This window comes from Myotis lucifugus, unplaced genomic scaffold (genome assembly GCF_000147115.1).
Source record: "Myotis lucifugus unplaced genomic scaffold, Myoluc2.0 scaffold_553, whole genome shotgun sequence".
Classification (NCBI taxonomy): domain Eukaryota; kingdom Metazoa; phylum Chordata; class Mammalia; order Chiroptera; family Vespertilionidae; genus Myotis; species Myotis lucifugus.
Genome location: NW_005871601.1, coordinates 80,860 through 96,032, shown reverse-complemented (window position 1 = coordinate 96,032; position 15,173 = coordinate 80,860). Strand labels below are relative to the sequence as shown.

Here is a 15,173-nt window from a genome sequence, read left to right as displayed (position 1 = left end):
AAGGATAATTGGAAGCATGCAGGCCTCCCTCGGCCTTTTAGAAGCCACTGGAACACAGCTCCCTTGCAGCCCTGGGGCTGAGATTCAGGCCTGAGGGGAGGCGGTCTAGAGAGCTGGGACTGAGGGAAGCTTTTGCCCCCCACCCCTTGCATCTCAGGATTGAATTAATACGGAAAGAGGCCTGGGGACAACCCAGAGGCTTCCCATTGCCTTTTAGTTTTGCTTTTTCTCCTTAACGTCTGTGCTCTGGAGTAGGAGAGGTGCCTTTGTCCGCCAGCACCTCCCACCTTCCCCAGCTTTCCCCAGGCGGAATGGGGCGGACCCCTCTCTTCCTGCTCATATGCACAGGCCGCAGGGTCCTGGGATGGGCCGGTGAGGGAAGCCCAGACTCCATCAGCCCCTGATTTTTCTCAGGAAGGGAAATAAGGTGCAGGCTCCCAGCGGGGTTGCCAGGCCTGGCCGCTGTGCAGCCCATCCCAGCACATAGCGCCTCCCCCCCCTCCCCCCCGCACCCTGCTCTCTCTGTCCAGAGATCTGCTTATGGAAACCTCATTCCTGAAAATGTGGGGCAGCAAAGGTATACATGTCCAGCTTGGGAGAGGCTCCCCTGACTCTACTAGGTTCTCTGACAGCCTCAGGTTCTTCTGGGGACTGGAAACCCCATAGGTGCCTCTTTGGGGTTCCTAGAATATCTCTTTTATACCTCCAGTAAGGTACCCCCAAAATTTTAGTTTGTGCATCCTAGAAACAACATATAACTGATTAGCTCCGTTGATTTGCATGGCAACACGAATGCGTTACACATTTGTAGTTCTCTCACATGTGACAGGAGCTCTCAGCGTGTGTGTGTGTGGGGGGGGGCGTGATGGGGGGTACAGAGCAGCAGCCACAGCACCTGGGAACTTGTTAGAAATTCAAATTCTTGGGCCTCATCCCAGGTTAGCCTGAAGATTGAGAACCACTGACATATGGCATCTCAATTGATTCTCGCAACAGACCTGCAGTTTCACATAATTCATATTTGACACATATAGTAACCAAGATGCTACAAATTCAGGATTTTTGCCCAAGGCTACAGAGAACTCAAGCGTCCAAAAAAAGCTGAGTACAGTATGCTTTCTACAGAAAACCAGGGCCAGTTAGCGTCTGTCAGCATGGCCACAGCCACACTGGTGGACCTGACCTTGGTCTGGCCCGTTGCTGTCGGTCCTAAGGGTTCAGGCTGTGGAGGGACCCTTCTCCATGGATGGAGAAACTGCCCCCGGAAGGTGGGTCAGTAGTGCCACACCCAGAGACAGAGGCCACTGGCCCGTGCGGTAGGTCTGCCCATTTCCTTCCAGAGGGCTGGTGGCCCAACTCCACATGTAGACTTGACAACAAGGAACCGCTCTTCTGGAGCAAATGCAGTGCAAAAATGAAAACACAGCAGTAAACATTTATTGAGTGCTTACTATACAAGCAATATTTTAAATATCTGTATATCTCATTTACTCTATGAAATGGACTCTATTATGGAAAAATAAACTGAGGTTTAGGTATACACATGGGAGAAATACGCAGGAATAATATTAACCTTGTTCATCCCATGTATTACCATTTACGACATACTTTTATACCCTTTCATGCACGCTCGTGTCCTCGGTCATTATCAGCCCCATTTTCTAGATGAGGAAACGGAATTGTAGTTGAACCATCTCTTGAACTCCCTTAAGGTTGTGAACTAAACCTTCCCCCTCCCCTGCACCCCCCACCCTCCCACCCCTGCTCAGAGCACAGCGGATCTCTGACGGGAGCCCCCAAATCTCCGCCTCCCCAGGCTGGATCCAGCTGTGACATGGTGTTAGCGAGCGGAGTGCACGGGAGTATGTATGGCTTTCAGCTTTAAAAGCTCATCTCCCTCCATGGCTAAGCCAGGCCTAGTTAGATGTAGATACATAAATATCTTCTTTATGCCCTGCCCCAGGGGAAAGATAGAACCAAATAAATCCGATTAGCTGCCCAGGATGCTGGCTGCTCTTGCTCTTTGAAGTCCGGTGGGTGAAGATAATGCCATTTTCATGTGGGAGAAGTCGTCTCGGAGGGCGGAGGGTCCCCAGCACTGAACGCTGGCGATGCACAGCTAAACGGGAGGGCGATGCCACTCTAAGACCATGGGGCTCCTGTGCCAGGGTCCTGCCCTCCCTGTGCTCGTGTAGCCTCCTCCCGGCCTCCCTGTGCCCCTGGGGTAGTCCCAGATACATCTGTTCATGCTGATGGCAACTCGGGTGGCTGCTAAGGAGGTGATGCTGCTGCCTAGAAACAGAATAAGATGACCTAGAGAGGCCGGTCCACGCTCAGGGGGCCAGTAGTAGCAATGGGCATTTTATTGATGTTAGCAACAGTCCTTACATCCCACGGAAGAAGAAGCATGGCATGGTTTTTTGTCTCTTGTTATTAGGACAGGAACTGTGTGTGTGTGTGTGTGTGTGTGTGTGTGTGTGTGTGCGCACGCTCACAGAAGCAAACAGGTTGGAGAGGCCTCATTGTAGCTGATGAAAGCCATCACCTTCCTCAAATCCCAGAGGTATTGCATTTCCGACAATTCGGCAATTTTCTGGGCCACCCGCTCCGCTGCGCCTGCCTTCCGCCCTGGCCACTGATTTCCACCCACGACTCGCTGCCCCCTCGGTGCTGCATCCTCCAGAGCATCTCACAGTCCCGGAGGTCCCTGTCTTCCCCTGTTTCCCAAGGAGGCAGTGTACCTGGCCACCAACCACTTTTTTCTTTTGCCCGAGAGACTAGCAGGACGAATCCTACTCTCTATGGCCTGAGAGAAGCAGCCAAATACACAAGCAAAAGCCTAAGACATCCTGTCTCCTGGGGCAATCTTGGAGCCCGTTTGGGCATTTGGGAAGCCCCTGATATTGTCTTTAAATGTAGTGCCAGAAGGTCTGAAACAGCGGACCATAAGGAATTTTTGTAAAATGTTTAGAATTTCTTAAGGAAAAACAAAAAAACTCCTAAGAGCCCTCATAAAGTCTCTTCTTTTGATTCTTTAATCTCCAAACTGAATCAGATTTAGCCCAGACAAAGAGCAAGGATGTGTACACGTGTGTGCATCTATAATATTACACATAATAAAACAAATCCCTATATAAGTACCTATTTTTGTCAAAGTTAAAAGGATTCTACAATCCTGTTTACTAACCCAAGACATTATACTTCCAAAAGCATATCTTTAACGCTCTGCTACTGAAATTTGAATTTGTTCTCTGGGCTCATTAGAGATGAAAAACAATGGCCATCATTTACAATGTGTCATCTAGTTCCAGTCTGAAGATTTATTCCACACCCCCCCTCCTCTCTCTCTCTCACACACACACACACACACACACACACACACTGTACCTCAGCCTCATTTCTAGTCTAAATTAACATTCCAATTTATTAGACTCGATGGGGATTTTTTTAGCCACTCACAGGAAGCAGTACCTCCTTTTCCATAGGACGCCTTGGTTTCCCTAAAGTGGTGTTTATTTTTTTCTTGGCTATAAATATATGAAAGACTCTGTCAAGAGTACCCGCAGGGAATGAAGGTGAAAACTCGGTAAAGAGCAAGTTTATGAGTTTGGCAGCTTGAGTGACTGGCTTCCGAACAGGGACCCCTCTGTCTGGGGTCGCCCTGTGACCCCGGCTCTCCTGGAAACCTCGCCTGTTTGGGAATTTTGCATGCAGGCTGACCCCGAAGGCCAGGGTCAGCACCTGGAGCTTCCATGCAGGGCCTCCCTAGATAGGGTTTCCATGGGAAAATTTCCCCTGGGGTCCCAGCTTTTCGAAAATCCTTCGGATTTCTTAAATAGACACGGGCATGCCAAGTTGGTAATTGTGTGATTCCAGAAACAATGACCACTTCCAACCCAGCTTTGGGAATCGAACTCCTTCTCAGGTGTCTTGATGTCATGAAGGCAGGGCTGTCCCCTCTGTAAAGAATCTAGAAATAGGCTCTAGAAGGAAAGTTAGAGATCTTTTTGTCTGCTGCTTTGTTTTCTCATTTTTCATTTACCCTCCCAGAAGCAATGACCAGGTATCCACTACCTGTCAGGAATGGGGTAAAGACTGGGGACACAAAGCCTGATCCTCAAGGCTCACAGACCAGTGAGAAAAGCAAGCCAACCAGAACCCAATTCTGAGGGCTAGATGCGATCAGGGGAGGATATCCGTAACCCAGCCTGGAGGCCAGTGCAGGGAGAGGGTCAGGGACAGCTTCCCAAAGCAGGAGATGCTGCCCAGTCAGTGTGGCTCAGTGGTTGAGCATTGACCTATGAACCAGGAGGAGGTCACAGTTCGATTCCTGGTCAGGGCACATGCCTGGGTTGAGGGCTTGATTCCCAGCGGGAGGTAGCCAGTCAATGATTCTCTCATCATTGATGTTTCTATCTCTCCCTCTCCCTTCCTCTCTGAAAACAATAAAAATTATTTTTTTTAAAAAAAAAAAAAAGAAGGAGATGCTGAGCTTGCAGACTAATTAGAGGCAATTAGCTAAAGGTGGGCCAGGAGGAAGATTGGGGGGTGGTGGGTAGGAGTGAGTGTTTCCTATAGAGAGAAAAGTACCTTCCAAGGACCAGAGGTGGATGAGTAAGGCTGGCCCCTCAGAACTAATCGTAAGCTCACATGGCTGGACCCTGATGCACAAGAACCCGCAGCGAAGGAGGTAGGCAGGGGCCAGGTTGTACAGGGCCTGGATCTGAGGCCCAGCTCTCCCCGATTCCCTCTATGGCTGTCCATTGCTAAACGTTGCCTGTTGAGCAGTGTTGGGCCTTAATAAGGCTCGCCACCAGCATTAGGACAATGTATTGCTTGTGACTGTGCCCCCAGGCACTCAATGCCAGTAGCTACCTCTGCAGGGTAAGGACATCAACCCCACAGACTCCCCAATGCCCCCTCTGCGAACCACAGTGGACGGGAAGGGGATAGGGAGAGAGGCACCATCTTCCAGAATTTCCCTAGTTGATCTCTGGAAACAGGAAATGGTTGCAGGGGGAGGTGACAGCCAGGTCCTCACTGAGCGAGGCTTCTGGACTCTGTCTTCCTTGGAGAGGGAGAAAGTGGACAGGAGACCGGGGCTGCGGGGAGCTGGAGATGCAACATCTAGGAAGAGAAAAGAGGAAAAGCAATCACTTCCTTTCTCAGGGTACTTCTCAGAGCCTCTCCCCATCAAGACGTGTGTGTGTGTGTGTGTGTGTGTGTTTCAGTTTTGTTTTCAGAGCAGCGTGGCATCCATGCAGGGCCTGGTAATGAAATGAGATAAAAGGCCAGAGCCAGTGTTTAGAGCATTGCTGGGAGGCTGACCAGCCTCCTGGAAAGGCCACAGTGGGAGCTGGGAGCTGAGGCCGCTGATAACAGACCGCCTCAGGCAGGGACTGTGCGAGCGGCTGGGGAGATGAGTGGAACCGAGAGGTGGGGGTTCCAGGTTGGAGGCAGGGGCGCATGGAGCCTCTTTCATCCTGTGTCTCGGGAGATAAAATCCGCAGCCTGCCACACCAGTGCCTGGAAATTAATTCCTAAAGGGTTTCACACATTCCAGATCCAGGACAACTTGTGGGTTTAGGAATAACAGTGTCAAGGCTGGGAGTTAAGAGATCGATTTCGTTTTTCCCTGCTGACTCCACGTGCCCCTTGAGGGAGGCATGTCTTTCTCCTGGGCAGCCCACCTGTACACCAGAGGGTCTGGGGCCTGGCATCGGGCCCTGTCCTCTGCCCTGGCTCAGGTGAGCAGGAAGGCGTGAGCTGGACAGACGGAACCTCTCTGCTTGCTCCCCCAGGACTGTCCCCAGCTGGTGCCCACGGAGGAGATCTTGATACCCGTCGGGGAAGTAAAGCCCATCACCCTTAAGGCTCGAAACCTGCCCCAGCCTCAGTCCGGCCAGCGAGGCTATGAGTGTGTCCTCAACATCCAGGGGGCCGTCCACCGGGTCCCCGCCCTGCGCTTCAACAGCTCCAGCGTCCAGTGCCAGAACAGCTCGGTAAGAGGACTCGGGCCTGGGCCCTGCCGGGAGCAGGGCTTCTCTCACCCCTGCCAAGGCCTCAGCCTGGCCTGCCCCAGCTTCCAGAACTTCCCAGGTCCACAGGCTGATCCCAGAGGCAGGGGACAGAGGAGCAGGCATGCACGCCGGGCCCCTCGGCAAGCACCAATCAGGCGATGGTGTCAGAGGAGCTGGAGTGCTGTGAGCACCCTAACGGCAGAGCTGAGAGCTCTGTGCCCCTTCTGAGTTGGATGGGTGCCTCTCGAGGACTTTGGCGAAACTTCAGCCAAAGCCCGTCAGACCCTGCCAGCCCCGTCCCCATTCAGGGAGTGGATAAGCCACCAGGAGGGCGCTGCACAGCAGAGACCAGCAGGAAGCAGGATGGGATGGGGGGAGGCGGGAAGGAAGGAAGTGGAGGCCGTGAGTTTCAAGAGCAGCCAGGGTTCAACCAATTCCGAAGGCCAGACAGAAAGCCCGAGGTGTTTAATTATAATAGCAGCCCGGAGAAGATCTTCTATCTGCCAACTCCCTGTCTCCGCAGGTGGGAGGTCAGCGGGAGATGGGGGTGACATGACAAAGGTGTTGAGGGAAGCTAATTCGCCCGGGAGAGATAAAGAGGATCTGGGCCGCTTATCAGGGAGCTGTCAGATTGCCGGGTCACAGGCGCTTGATGGAATTTGTAATCGGTGGAAGGCCGCCAAGCACAAAGGGAAGTTGGGACAAGAAAGAAATGGAACAACAAAGGGAGAAGGTGGCAGGAGGGGCTCCGGGCAAAAGGGCTGATGGGGACATGCCCTGAGAGATAAGTGGCCAGGGCTGGGGCGGTCCCCGCGGAGGGGGTTCCCAGAGGTCCCCTTCACAGAGACACAGGGCCTGGGCCACCGAGAGAGGCGATTTCTGACGTGGGGGGGGGGGGGGGCGGGTTACACGTCCTCTGTGGGGTCAGCACCATAGAGAGTCGACTCCTGGCCACAGCTTGAGGCCATTCGTGGCAGAGCTGATCAGGTATCTGCCCGTGAGGCTCTGGGCCCTTCCCTAGCAGAGTGTTGACCAAGGTCAAGCTCACGTTCAGGAAGAAAGGACCATGCAGGGCCCAGCCAACCGTGTGTTACACACATGCTCTGCTCAAGGCTCTGGGGTTTACAGGCGGCACATGCACCTCTGGAGAGAGTAGACTTGCATGGGGAACCGTGCAAAGCAGTCCTGGGTTAAAGGCAGAAGTTGGCAACCCCAGGGGACAGAGAGCCTAGGAGGGCTGGCAGGGGTGTCAGAGAAGACACCTGGGAAGGCGAGTCTGAGCTAGACCAGGAAGATAAGGGTGGTGAAGGACCATGTCATAGGGAGAGGGGGGCATTCCCTGTGAGGAGGGAATGGAGGCACGGGGGCGGGGGGGGACGTGGGCAAGTCGGTTTGCAGTCAAGTGGATTCAGAGACTTCTGGAGGAGAGCAGAGGGAGAGAAGGTTGGAGGAGTCGGTTTGGACCTGGAAGGCACTGAATGCCGAGCTAAGGGGTTTGACCTGGATCTTGTTGGCCTTAGTGACTGGGAGCCAGGGTGGCGGGCCACAGAGATATTTGAGCGGCACATGGGGTTCCTCTGATTGGCCCGCTGCTGCTTTCTCAGCCCAGGGAACCAGGGTCCCTAGCTTCTTTCCTGCTGTAGTCCCGGTCCCCTGAGACGCCCAGAATCCCTGCCCCCCGTCATAACCTCACCAGCATGTGCCTCTGCCCTCCCCTGCAGTACCAGTACGACGGGATGGACATCAGCAACCTGGCCGTGGACTTTGCCGTGGTGTGGAATGGCAATTTCATCATCGACAACCCCCAGGACCTGAAAGGTAAGCAGCTGCTTTTGGGTAGAGTTTTGATCCGTCCGTGACCCTGGGAAGGACCGGGGCTGGCGGGATCGGAGCCTGCGGCCGCTGTGCCATAAATAACACACTGCCTCTGTCAGCGGAACTCTTCCGAGGGTCCGAAAGCAACACTGGGAGCCATCAAAGGAGTCCTGTGGGGATCCCTGTTTTATTACAACCAGAGCATCCGCTGTGGCTGCCGGCTCATCGCGGTTTTCTTCGGCTCCCAGAGACTTTGAAGTGTCTGTGGAACCTGACCCAGGAGAGCAGCAGGCGGAATGTCCCACCAGTTTCCCTGGAAAATGGGGATCTTGTTTCCAATCAGGTTCTGGCCCCGTCCTTGCACAAAGAAGGTTTTCAAGCTGCTCTCCTGGTCCTGGGGTGGGTGGGAGAAGCCAGCGTGGGGACTCAAGTGCACAGCTGGCGCAGGAAGTTCAGGAAGGAGCTGGGCTGACGCAGGGGGACTCTCCCGGAGGCTCACCCTCATTCATCGTGTGCAGCGCCTCCTATGGGCCAGGCAGGTGCTACCCTCAGTTCAGTCAGTACCAACATTCCATCATGCTCTCAAGAATGACAAAGGTACCTCCAATTTGATGAACACGCATTGATTATTTTTTTAAATAGATTTTATTGATTTAACAAAGGAAGGGAGAGGGAGAGAGAGATAGAAACATCAAGGATGAAAGAGAATCATTGATCGGCTGCCTCCTGCACACCCCACATTGGGGATCGATCGAACCCGCAACCCGGGCCTGTGCCCTGACCTGGAATTGAACCGTGACCTCCTGGTTCATAGCTCAATGCTCAAATACTGAGACATGCCAGCCAGGCTGAAATTATTTTTTTAATCATTGCAACAACCCAGATAGGTAAGCACCAGTATTATGCTCATTTTATAGATTAAAAAACCGAGACCCAGTGAGGTTAAGAAATGGACCGAGAGTGCTCACTTCGACAGCACCTATACTAAGACTGAAATGATGCAGGCTGTATATAGCATGGCCCTGCACAAATGTGCCAATTCACAAAGTGTTTTGTGTTTTTAAGACAAATACTGTATGATATCTTTATATGTAGAATCTTAAACAAACAAAAAAAAAGGGCAAACTCATAGAAACAGGAAGTAGAAGAGACGTTACCAGGGCTGGGGGTTGGGGGAACCAGGGAGAGGAGTGTAAAAGGGTACAAACATTCAACTAGAAGATGAATAAGGTCTGAGGATCTAATGTGAAACATGGTGCCGTTAGTTAATAACACCGTGTCATATAATTGAAATTTGCAAGCAGCATAGAACTTACATGTTCTCACTATGTATATGGTGAAGGATGTATGTGTTAATGAACTAAATGAAAGGAATCCTTACCTTGTGTATGCGTATAGCAAAGCATCATGATTTCAATATGATACAACCTTATTTGTCAATTTACCTCAATAAAGCTGGAAAAAATAAAGGAAAGAAAGGGACCAAGAGTCAGCTAGTAAGAGCCAGGATTTGAACCACGAGAATCTGATGTCAGAGCTCACGCTGAACCACATCTCTTCCTTCCCAGTGACTAAGGCCACTGTGGGGTGTGACGCCTCCTCCTCCAGGACACCCCCGCCCCCCTCACTGTGAGCCACATGCCTCACCACAGTTCAAACAGCTAGGGTTGCCACAGGCCTCTCCCTGCGCCTGAGCGTCACCGCAGGGACACCGGGAGGGAGACCAAGGCCACAGCAGGGCCTGCAAAGGCTTCGGATCCATGGGCTGCAGCCCCCTGTCCCGGGCGCTGCCTGGAAGCCCATGCTGCTTACACTGGGGGAGAGAGACTGAGCCAGGGAGGATTTTGGGGTTTTCCTTTCTCCTCATACCCAGCCCACATTTTCTCAGCGCTGAGAGAGACATTTCCCCTGCTGAGCTTCTAGGCTCGGTTCCCAGAGGCTGCCTGTGCACCTGGAGCTTAAAGAAACACGGCCACATCCAAGCTGTCGCATCGGAACCCTCCCTTGTGGTGCGGGACAACATTTAAGCAGCTCTTGAGTGCACGGGCGATGCCATCTTCACCTCCGTCTCCCTCCCACAGCCCCAGTGATCCTGGAGCTACGCACATGCTGGGTGGAAGAGGCCATGGTGTTTGAGGACTCACGTTCTAGATTCTAACAAGCCAGGGTTCACGTCCTGTCTCTCTCACTCACAGCAATGTGGACTCGGGCTAATTACCGTTCCTCTCTCCGCCCCAGGTTCCCCGTCTGTGCCAGGGGGAAAGGATGCCCTTTTCGCAAGGTCATCCTGAGCATCCCATGAGAGCTAGACATGGCCCATGTGTGCACAGTGACAGGTGCTCAGTGTGTGCTTGCTCAGTGTAAGATTCCTGTTTCCTGGGATTCCTACCCTAGGAAGCCATGGCAGGTGGAGATTTAAATCTAGTCCCTACAGCTGGGACTGGGGATGCTGGACAGAGCAGAGGAACAGGATGGGAACCTGTGGGAAGAATAAAAAACGACACCTTCCCTGGGGCATGTACACGGCCTCCTGCAGAGACACGCCAGGACTGCTGAAAGCTGTGTCTGCTTGACTTGAGTTGAAAACCACTTTCCGAGTATTCTGCTTCTATAGATTCTACTTGGAACCCTGAGTTCAAAACACCAGCAGGCAACAACTAAACCCCAGGCTCACAAGACACAGTTCTGCTAACTGGCCGGTCAAGGGCTTCTAAGTCAGGAAATGCCATAGCAGCAGCAATGGATTTGCAGACTTTAAGGTGACCTGCTCAGTAGTGGCCACTTTGTCCTCTCCGGGGACAGCCTCTCCATCCACAGGGACATGAACAGGACTGTGGTAACCCTGTTCCTCATCAGGGCTGCCTCTACTTTGCCAGCCGCCAGGCCTTTCTGACGCCTCTCCCAAACCCACCACTTCCCACTGTGCCGGGCCAGGTGCCTCCCTGCTCAGGACCTCTGGTCCAGCAGCACAGCCAGTTGGAATTTCAGGATCCCAGCTTGGGGCACTCACCTTAGTGAGCTCTAAGAGCTTCATTTTTAAAAAATATATATTTTTATTGGTTTCAGAGAGGAAGGAAGAGGGAAAGAGAGATAGAAACATCAATGATGAGAGAGAATCACTGATCAGCCATCTCCTACACACCCCACACTGGGGATCAAGCCCACAACCTGGACATGTGCCCCAACCAGGAATCGAACCGTGACCTCCTGGTTCATAGGTTGACGCTCAACCACTGAGCCATGCCGGCTGAGCTCTGAGCTGCATTTTTATGTGAAATGGGGAAGTTAGTCCTTCCATCTCAGGATGAGGCCACATGTGAGTCAGAGAGGTACCAGCATAAGAAGGTAGTGTGTGTTCAAAGAAAAGATAACAAGCAGGTACAGAACATCAGGTATGTTACAGGCCCAGTGCTTAGCACTGAATATATTACATCTCACTCAAACCTCACAGCAAACGACGATTATCCCCATGTTATGGATTAAGTAAACAAGGTTCCAGGAGGTCAAAGTCTATGTCACATGGCTAAGGTGAAGCCTCCATTAAAGCCCTCATCTGATTCAATCTGGAGCCAGAACTTTTTAATAATCTTATTTGCTGCATTGCCTTTATTTTTAAAAAATGTATTTTTATTGATTTCAGAAAGGAAGGGAGAGAGAGATAGAAACATCAATGATGAGAGAGAATCCTTGATTGGCTGCCTCCCGCATGCCCCCTACTGGGGATCATGTCCTCTACTGTGGATCGAGCCCGCAATTGACTGGAATGGAACCATGACCTTCTGGTTCATAGGTCAACGCTCGATCCACTGAGCCAAACCAGCTAGAGCTCTGTATTGCCTTTAAATGATTGCTAAGATAGTCCACTTATTGTTAATTATTCATCAATTGTTCTTGCAATGATTGCGATGATTATTGATGTTTATCTGTGGCAGGTCGGGGAGCCAGCTGTCTTAGGGCAGAGGCTGGGACAGCCCTGTAAGCATTCTTTCCCGAGAGATAAATAAATGCACAGGGGAAAGTCAGTGGGCCTCGTCACTGGCCACATCCGAAAGTGCAATGGGATTGGAGAAGCCCATCAGATTATTGATGTTTATTGATGTAAGAGGAGGGTAAATTGTGGGAGGCCCCATCCCACCCCCTCTGAGACCGCCCCCCTGTCTTTGCAGTCCACCTCTACAAGTGTGCGGCCCAGCGGGAGAGCTGCGGCCTGTGCCTCAAGGCCGACCGGAAGTTTGAGTGCGGCTGGTGCAGCGGCGAGCGCAGGTGCACCCTCCACCAGCACTGTGCCAGCCCCTCCAGTCCCTGGCTCGACTGGTCCAGCCACAACGTGAAGTGCTCCAACCCGCAGATCACCGAGGTGAGTCCCCCCGAGTTCCAGAGCAGAACGGGATGGCCAGGAGCTGACCCCAGGGCAGTGGGACAGGAGCGCCAGCTGAGCCTTTGTGGACAAATTCTTGGCCTCTCGGGGGTGTCTCGATGGCCCACGTCCAGGGGTCAGTGACAAGCGTATGGAAGTGTGCCCTCGCGCCTGTGCAAGAGTGTGCGTGCACCCAACAAGGGAGGCAGAGCCAGGCCTGCTGGCCGGGAAGGGGGGCGGCACTGGATGGGAAATTGGCCGCGTGGTCGGTGAACGTTTCAGAAAGCAGGTTTCGCTTTTCTCAGCAGAAATGCGGGTTCAGCAGCTGAGATTAGCTCTGAGTTGCACGGCTGAACACGGAGGAAGTAAAGGCAGGCGCTCCATCAGCCACCATGCCATTTCCCAGGGTTTACTCTGTCCCAAGTTGTGTGTGCATTTTAATGGGAAGAAACAGGTAATTAATTATCCTGGGGGAAAAATGATGTTTCCTGAATAGCAAATTGCAAAGGACGATGAATAGGTGATGTGCATGGAAATGCAGCTGCCGGGGTTTGAACGGCCTGGGAGAGGCATAGTTGAATTTAACTTTGCCGGCGTTCACATATTCATCACTCTTCAATGCTCCCAACTTGCTGACTGTTACCTGTGCCATGAAACTAACTGCACGTTCCTCTGGTTACGAGGCATAAAAAGGCCTGGGCAGGTACCACCGTGGTCTGTGTTTGAAGAAGGCAGGGACGGGCTGCTCCTCTCCTACCTCTTTTCTGAGCAGAAGCTCTGTCCCTTTTCCTGCCTCCTTTTCACTTCCGGCCAAAGAAAGCACCTCTGCTCTCCTCTGTGTTGCCGGGTCCTGGGAAACCTCTGAAGCATCCTTATGATCATATCCAAGATGCAGAGCAGAGAAAAGAAAACCCTTGAGATCAAACGAATATTGTTCACCTACAGCTGGGTCATTTGGAGAGCGAGCACGTATTCATGTAGTGGCTTTGGTTGTCACGGTCTCAGGCAGTCCTCACAACCATTCTCAGCTCCATTTGACAGATGAAGACAACGAGGCTCAGAGGAAGGGAGTGAGTTGCCCAAGTTCACACAGCCGTTAAGCGTCAGAGCCCCAATTTTAGCTTGGATGTATTTAATTATAAAACCATTTTTAAAGCCTTTACTATTTTTGCTCAAGTTACATAAAACAAGCAGTGGTACTTCCCCTTCCTGTATATCTGACCTGTCTAGCTGCTATGGACCAGATAGAGGCCAGCCATCCACAGGGCAGCATATCCCAGGGGCAGTGCTGGGGGCAGATGGTTTCTGCACCCAGGCCCTCGGGCAACCAATAAGAAGGTGCTCTGAGACTGTAGACACTGCTTGTCAAAGACTGGGCTTCTCCAATCCCATTGCACTTTCGGATGTGGCCAGTGACGGGGCCCACTGACTTTCCCCTGTGCATTTATTTATCTAGCGGGAAAGAATGCTTACAGGGCTGTCCCAGCCTCTGCTCTCAGTCAGCTGGCTCCCCGACCTGCTCAGGGCTCCACGCCTTCACCCTGATTGTCATGATTTCCAGCAGCTGTTGGCCTGAAACGTGCTCTGTTCTGTAATTCTTCTTGTTGATGCAGTTGTGGCCTCTAGGTCTCTGTGCCTGTGTCATCAGGGCTCTTAAATGAGCCGGGGACTCCACCATCACCTCCCACCTCTGCCAACCCTGGCTGCTGCTCCAGCCCCATGTGTCTACTCCCTGACTGGCAGGGGCCCCCCTTCCAGCCCCAAGGCAGGCTTCTCCCCGGGAAACCTCTATCTCCACCGCCCCTGCTCACTGACCGGGGACTGACAGGCTGCTCTGCTCACAGAGGACACCCAGCTACACGATGCTAATTAACCCCCTGAGGTAATTAGGCTGTAATTGATTTTCCCAGAGAACATAGCAGCAGGAGCCAGAGGCCCTGAGCAGTGGGGTCTCCTGTTGGTGTTTTTCAAGCAGAGGCGGTGGAGAAAGGAACGTGCATGTTGTTGGAGAGACAAATCCATGCTGTGCCCCAATCCTCTGTGGGCAGATCATTCTGGACAGGACATGGGGGGGAAGGAGGACCCAGGCTTGGAACGTTTGACCCACTATTATCAGGAATATTTTTTTTCACTTTACATCTCCTTCCAACCTATCCTCCTCTCCCTATAAAAGCCATTTTCAATTTTTTAACTTTTAATTTTTGAAATAATTGCAGACTTAACAAAAGGCACAAAAATAGAACTGCCATGTACCCTTCACCCAGATTCTCTAAAATTAACATCTTACATAACCACAATGTATTTATCAAAATCGGGAAATTAACGTTGATGCAGTAATGCCATCTCCTATACATGCCTCGTTCATATTTTGCCTGTTGTCCCTCTGAAGTCCTTTTTTCTGGTCCAGGATCCAGCCCAAGGTCAAAGGTGACATTCATTGTCATGTCCCCTTCATGCTCTGATCATTCTTTGTGTTTCATGACCTTGATACTGTCGAAGGATACAGGCCAATTATCTTGTGGTTGTTCCTCAATTTGTGGATTTGCCCGATGTTTCTTCATGATTAAATTCGGGTTATATGTTTCTGGCAGTGAGCACTAAAAGAAAAAAATTGTAGGTTACATGTCAAAAGGGCACAGGAGCCAACTTGATTTGGCCCCAGTGGGCAAATCTGTGGCAATTTTAGCAAGAAAATAAATAATGATCCTAATGGGCTATAAGCAATAGAATAAAATAAGAATTTATGGTCCTCAGTGATATAAATAAACAACTCATGGAGGAGAGAGAAAACTCTTCTTTTTACTAGAATTTCAGCTCAGAAATGTAGAGGGAATAATGGAAATAGAAAACCATCGTTTGGCAAAATTCACAGTGATAATTGTTTGAGGCAAGAATGGCTAATGAATGTTAAAATTAGTGGATGAAAGTATGATGAGAAATAGGATATGTACATAGTCTCATGCTATCTCCCCCAAGATACT

The 15,173-nt window shown here is 51.5% G+C and overlaps 1 protein-coding gene across 1 annotated transcript in view; it reads left to right on the top strand.

Moving 5' to 3' along the window:
- Positions 1-15,173, top strand: part of LOC102426668 (plexin-A2-like) — a 185,383-nt gene that overhangs the window by 121,323 nt on the left and 48,887 nt on the right. The window contains 3 exon segments of the mRNA XM_023745503.1: positions 5,802-6,002; positions 7,742-7,838; positions 12,002-12,192. Coding sequence (XP_023601271.1) covers positions 5,802-6,002; positions 7,742-7,838; positions 12,002-12,192 — 489 coding nt within the window.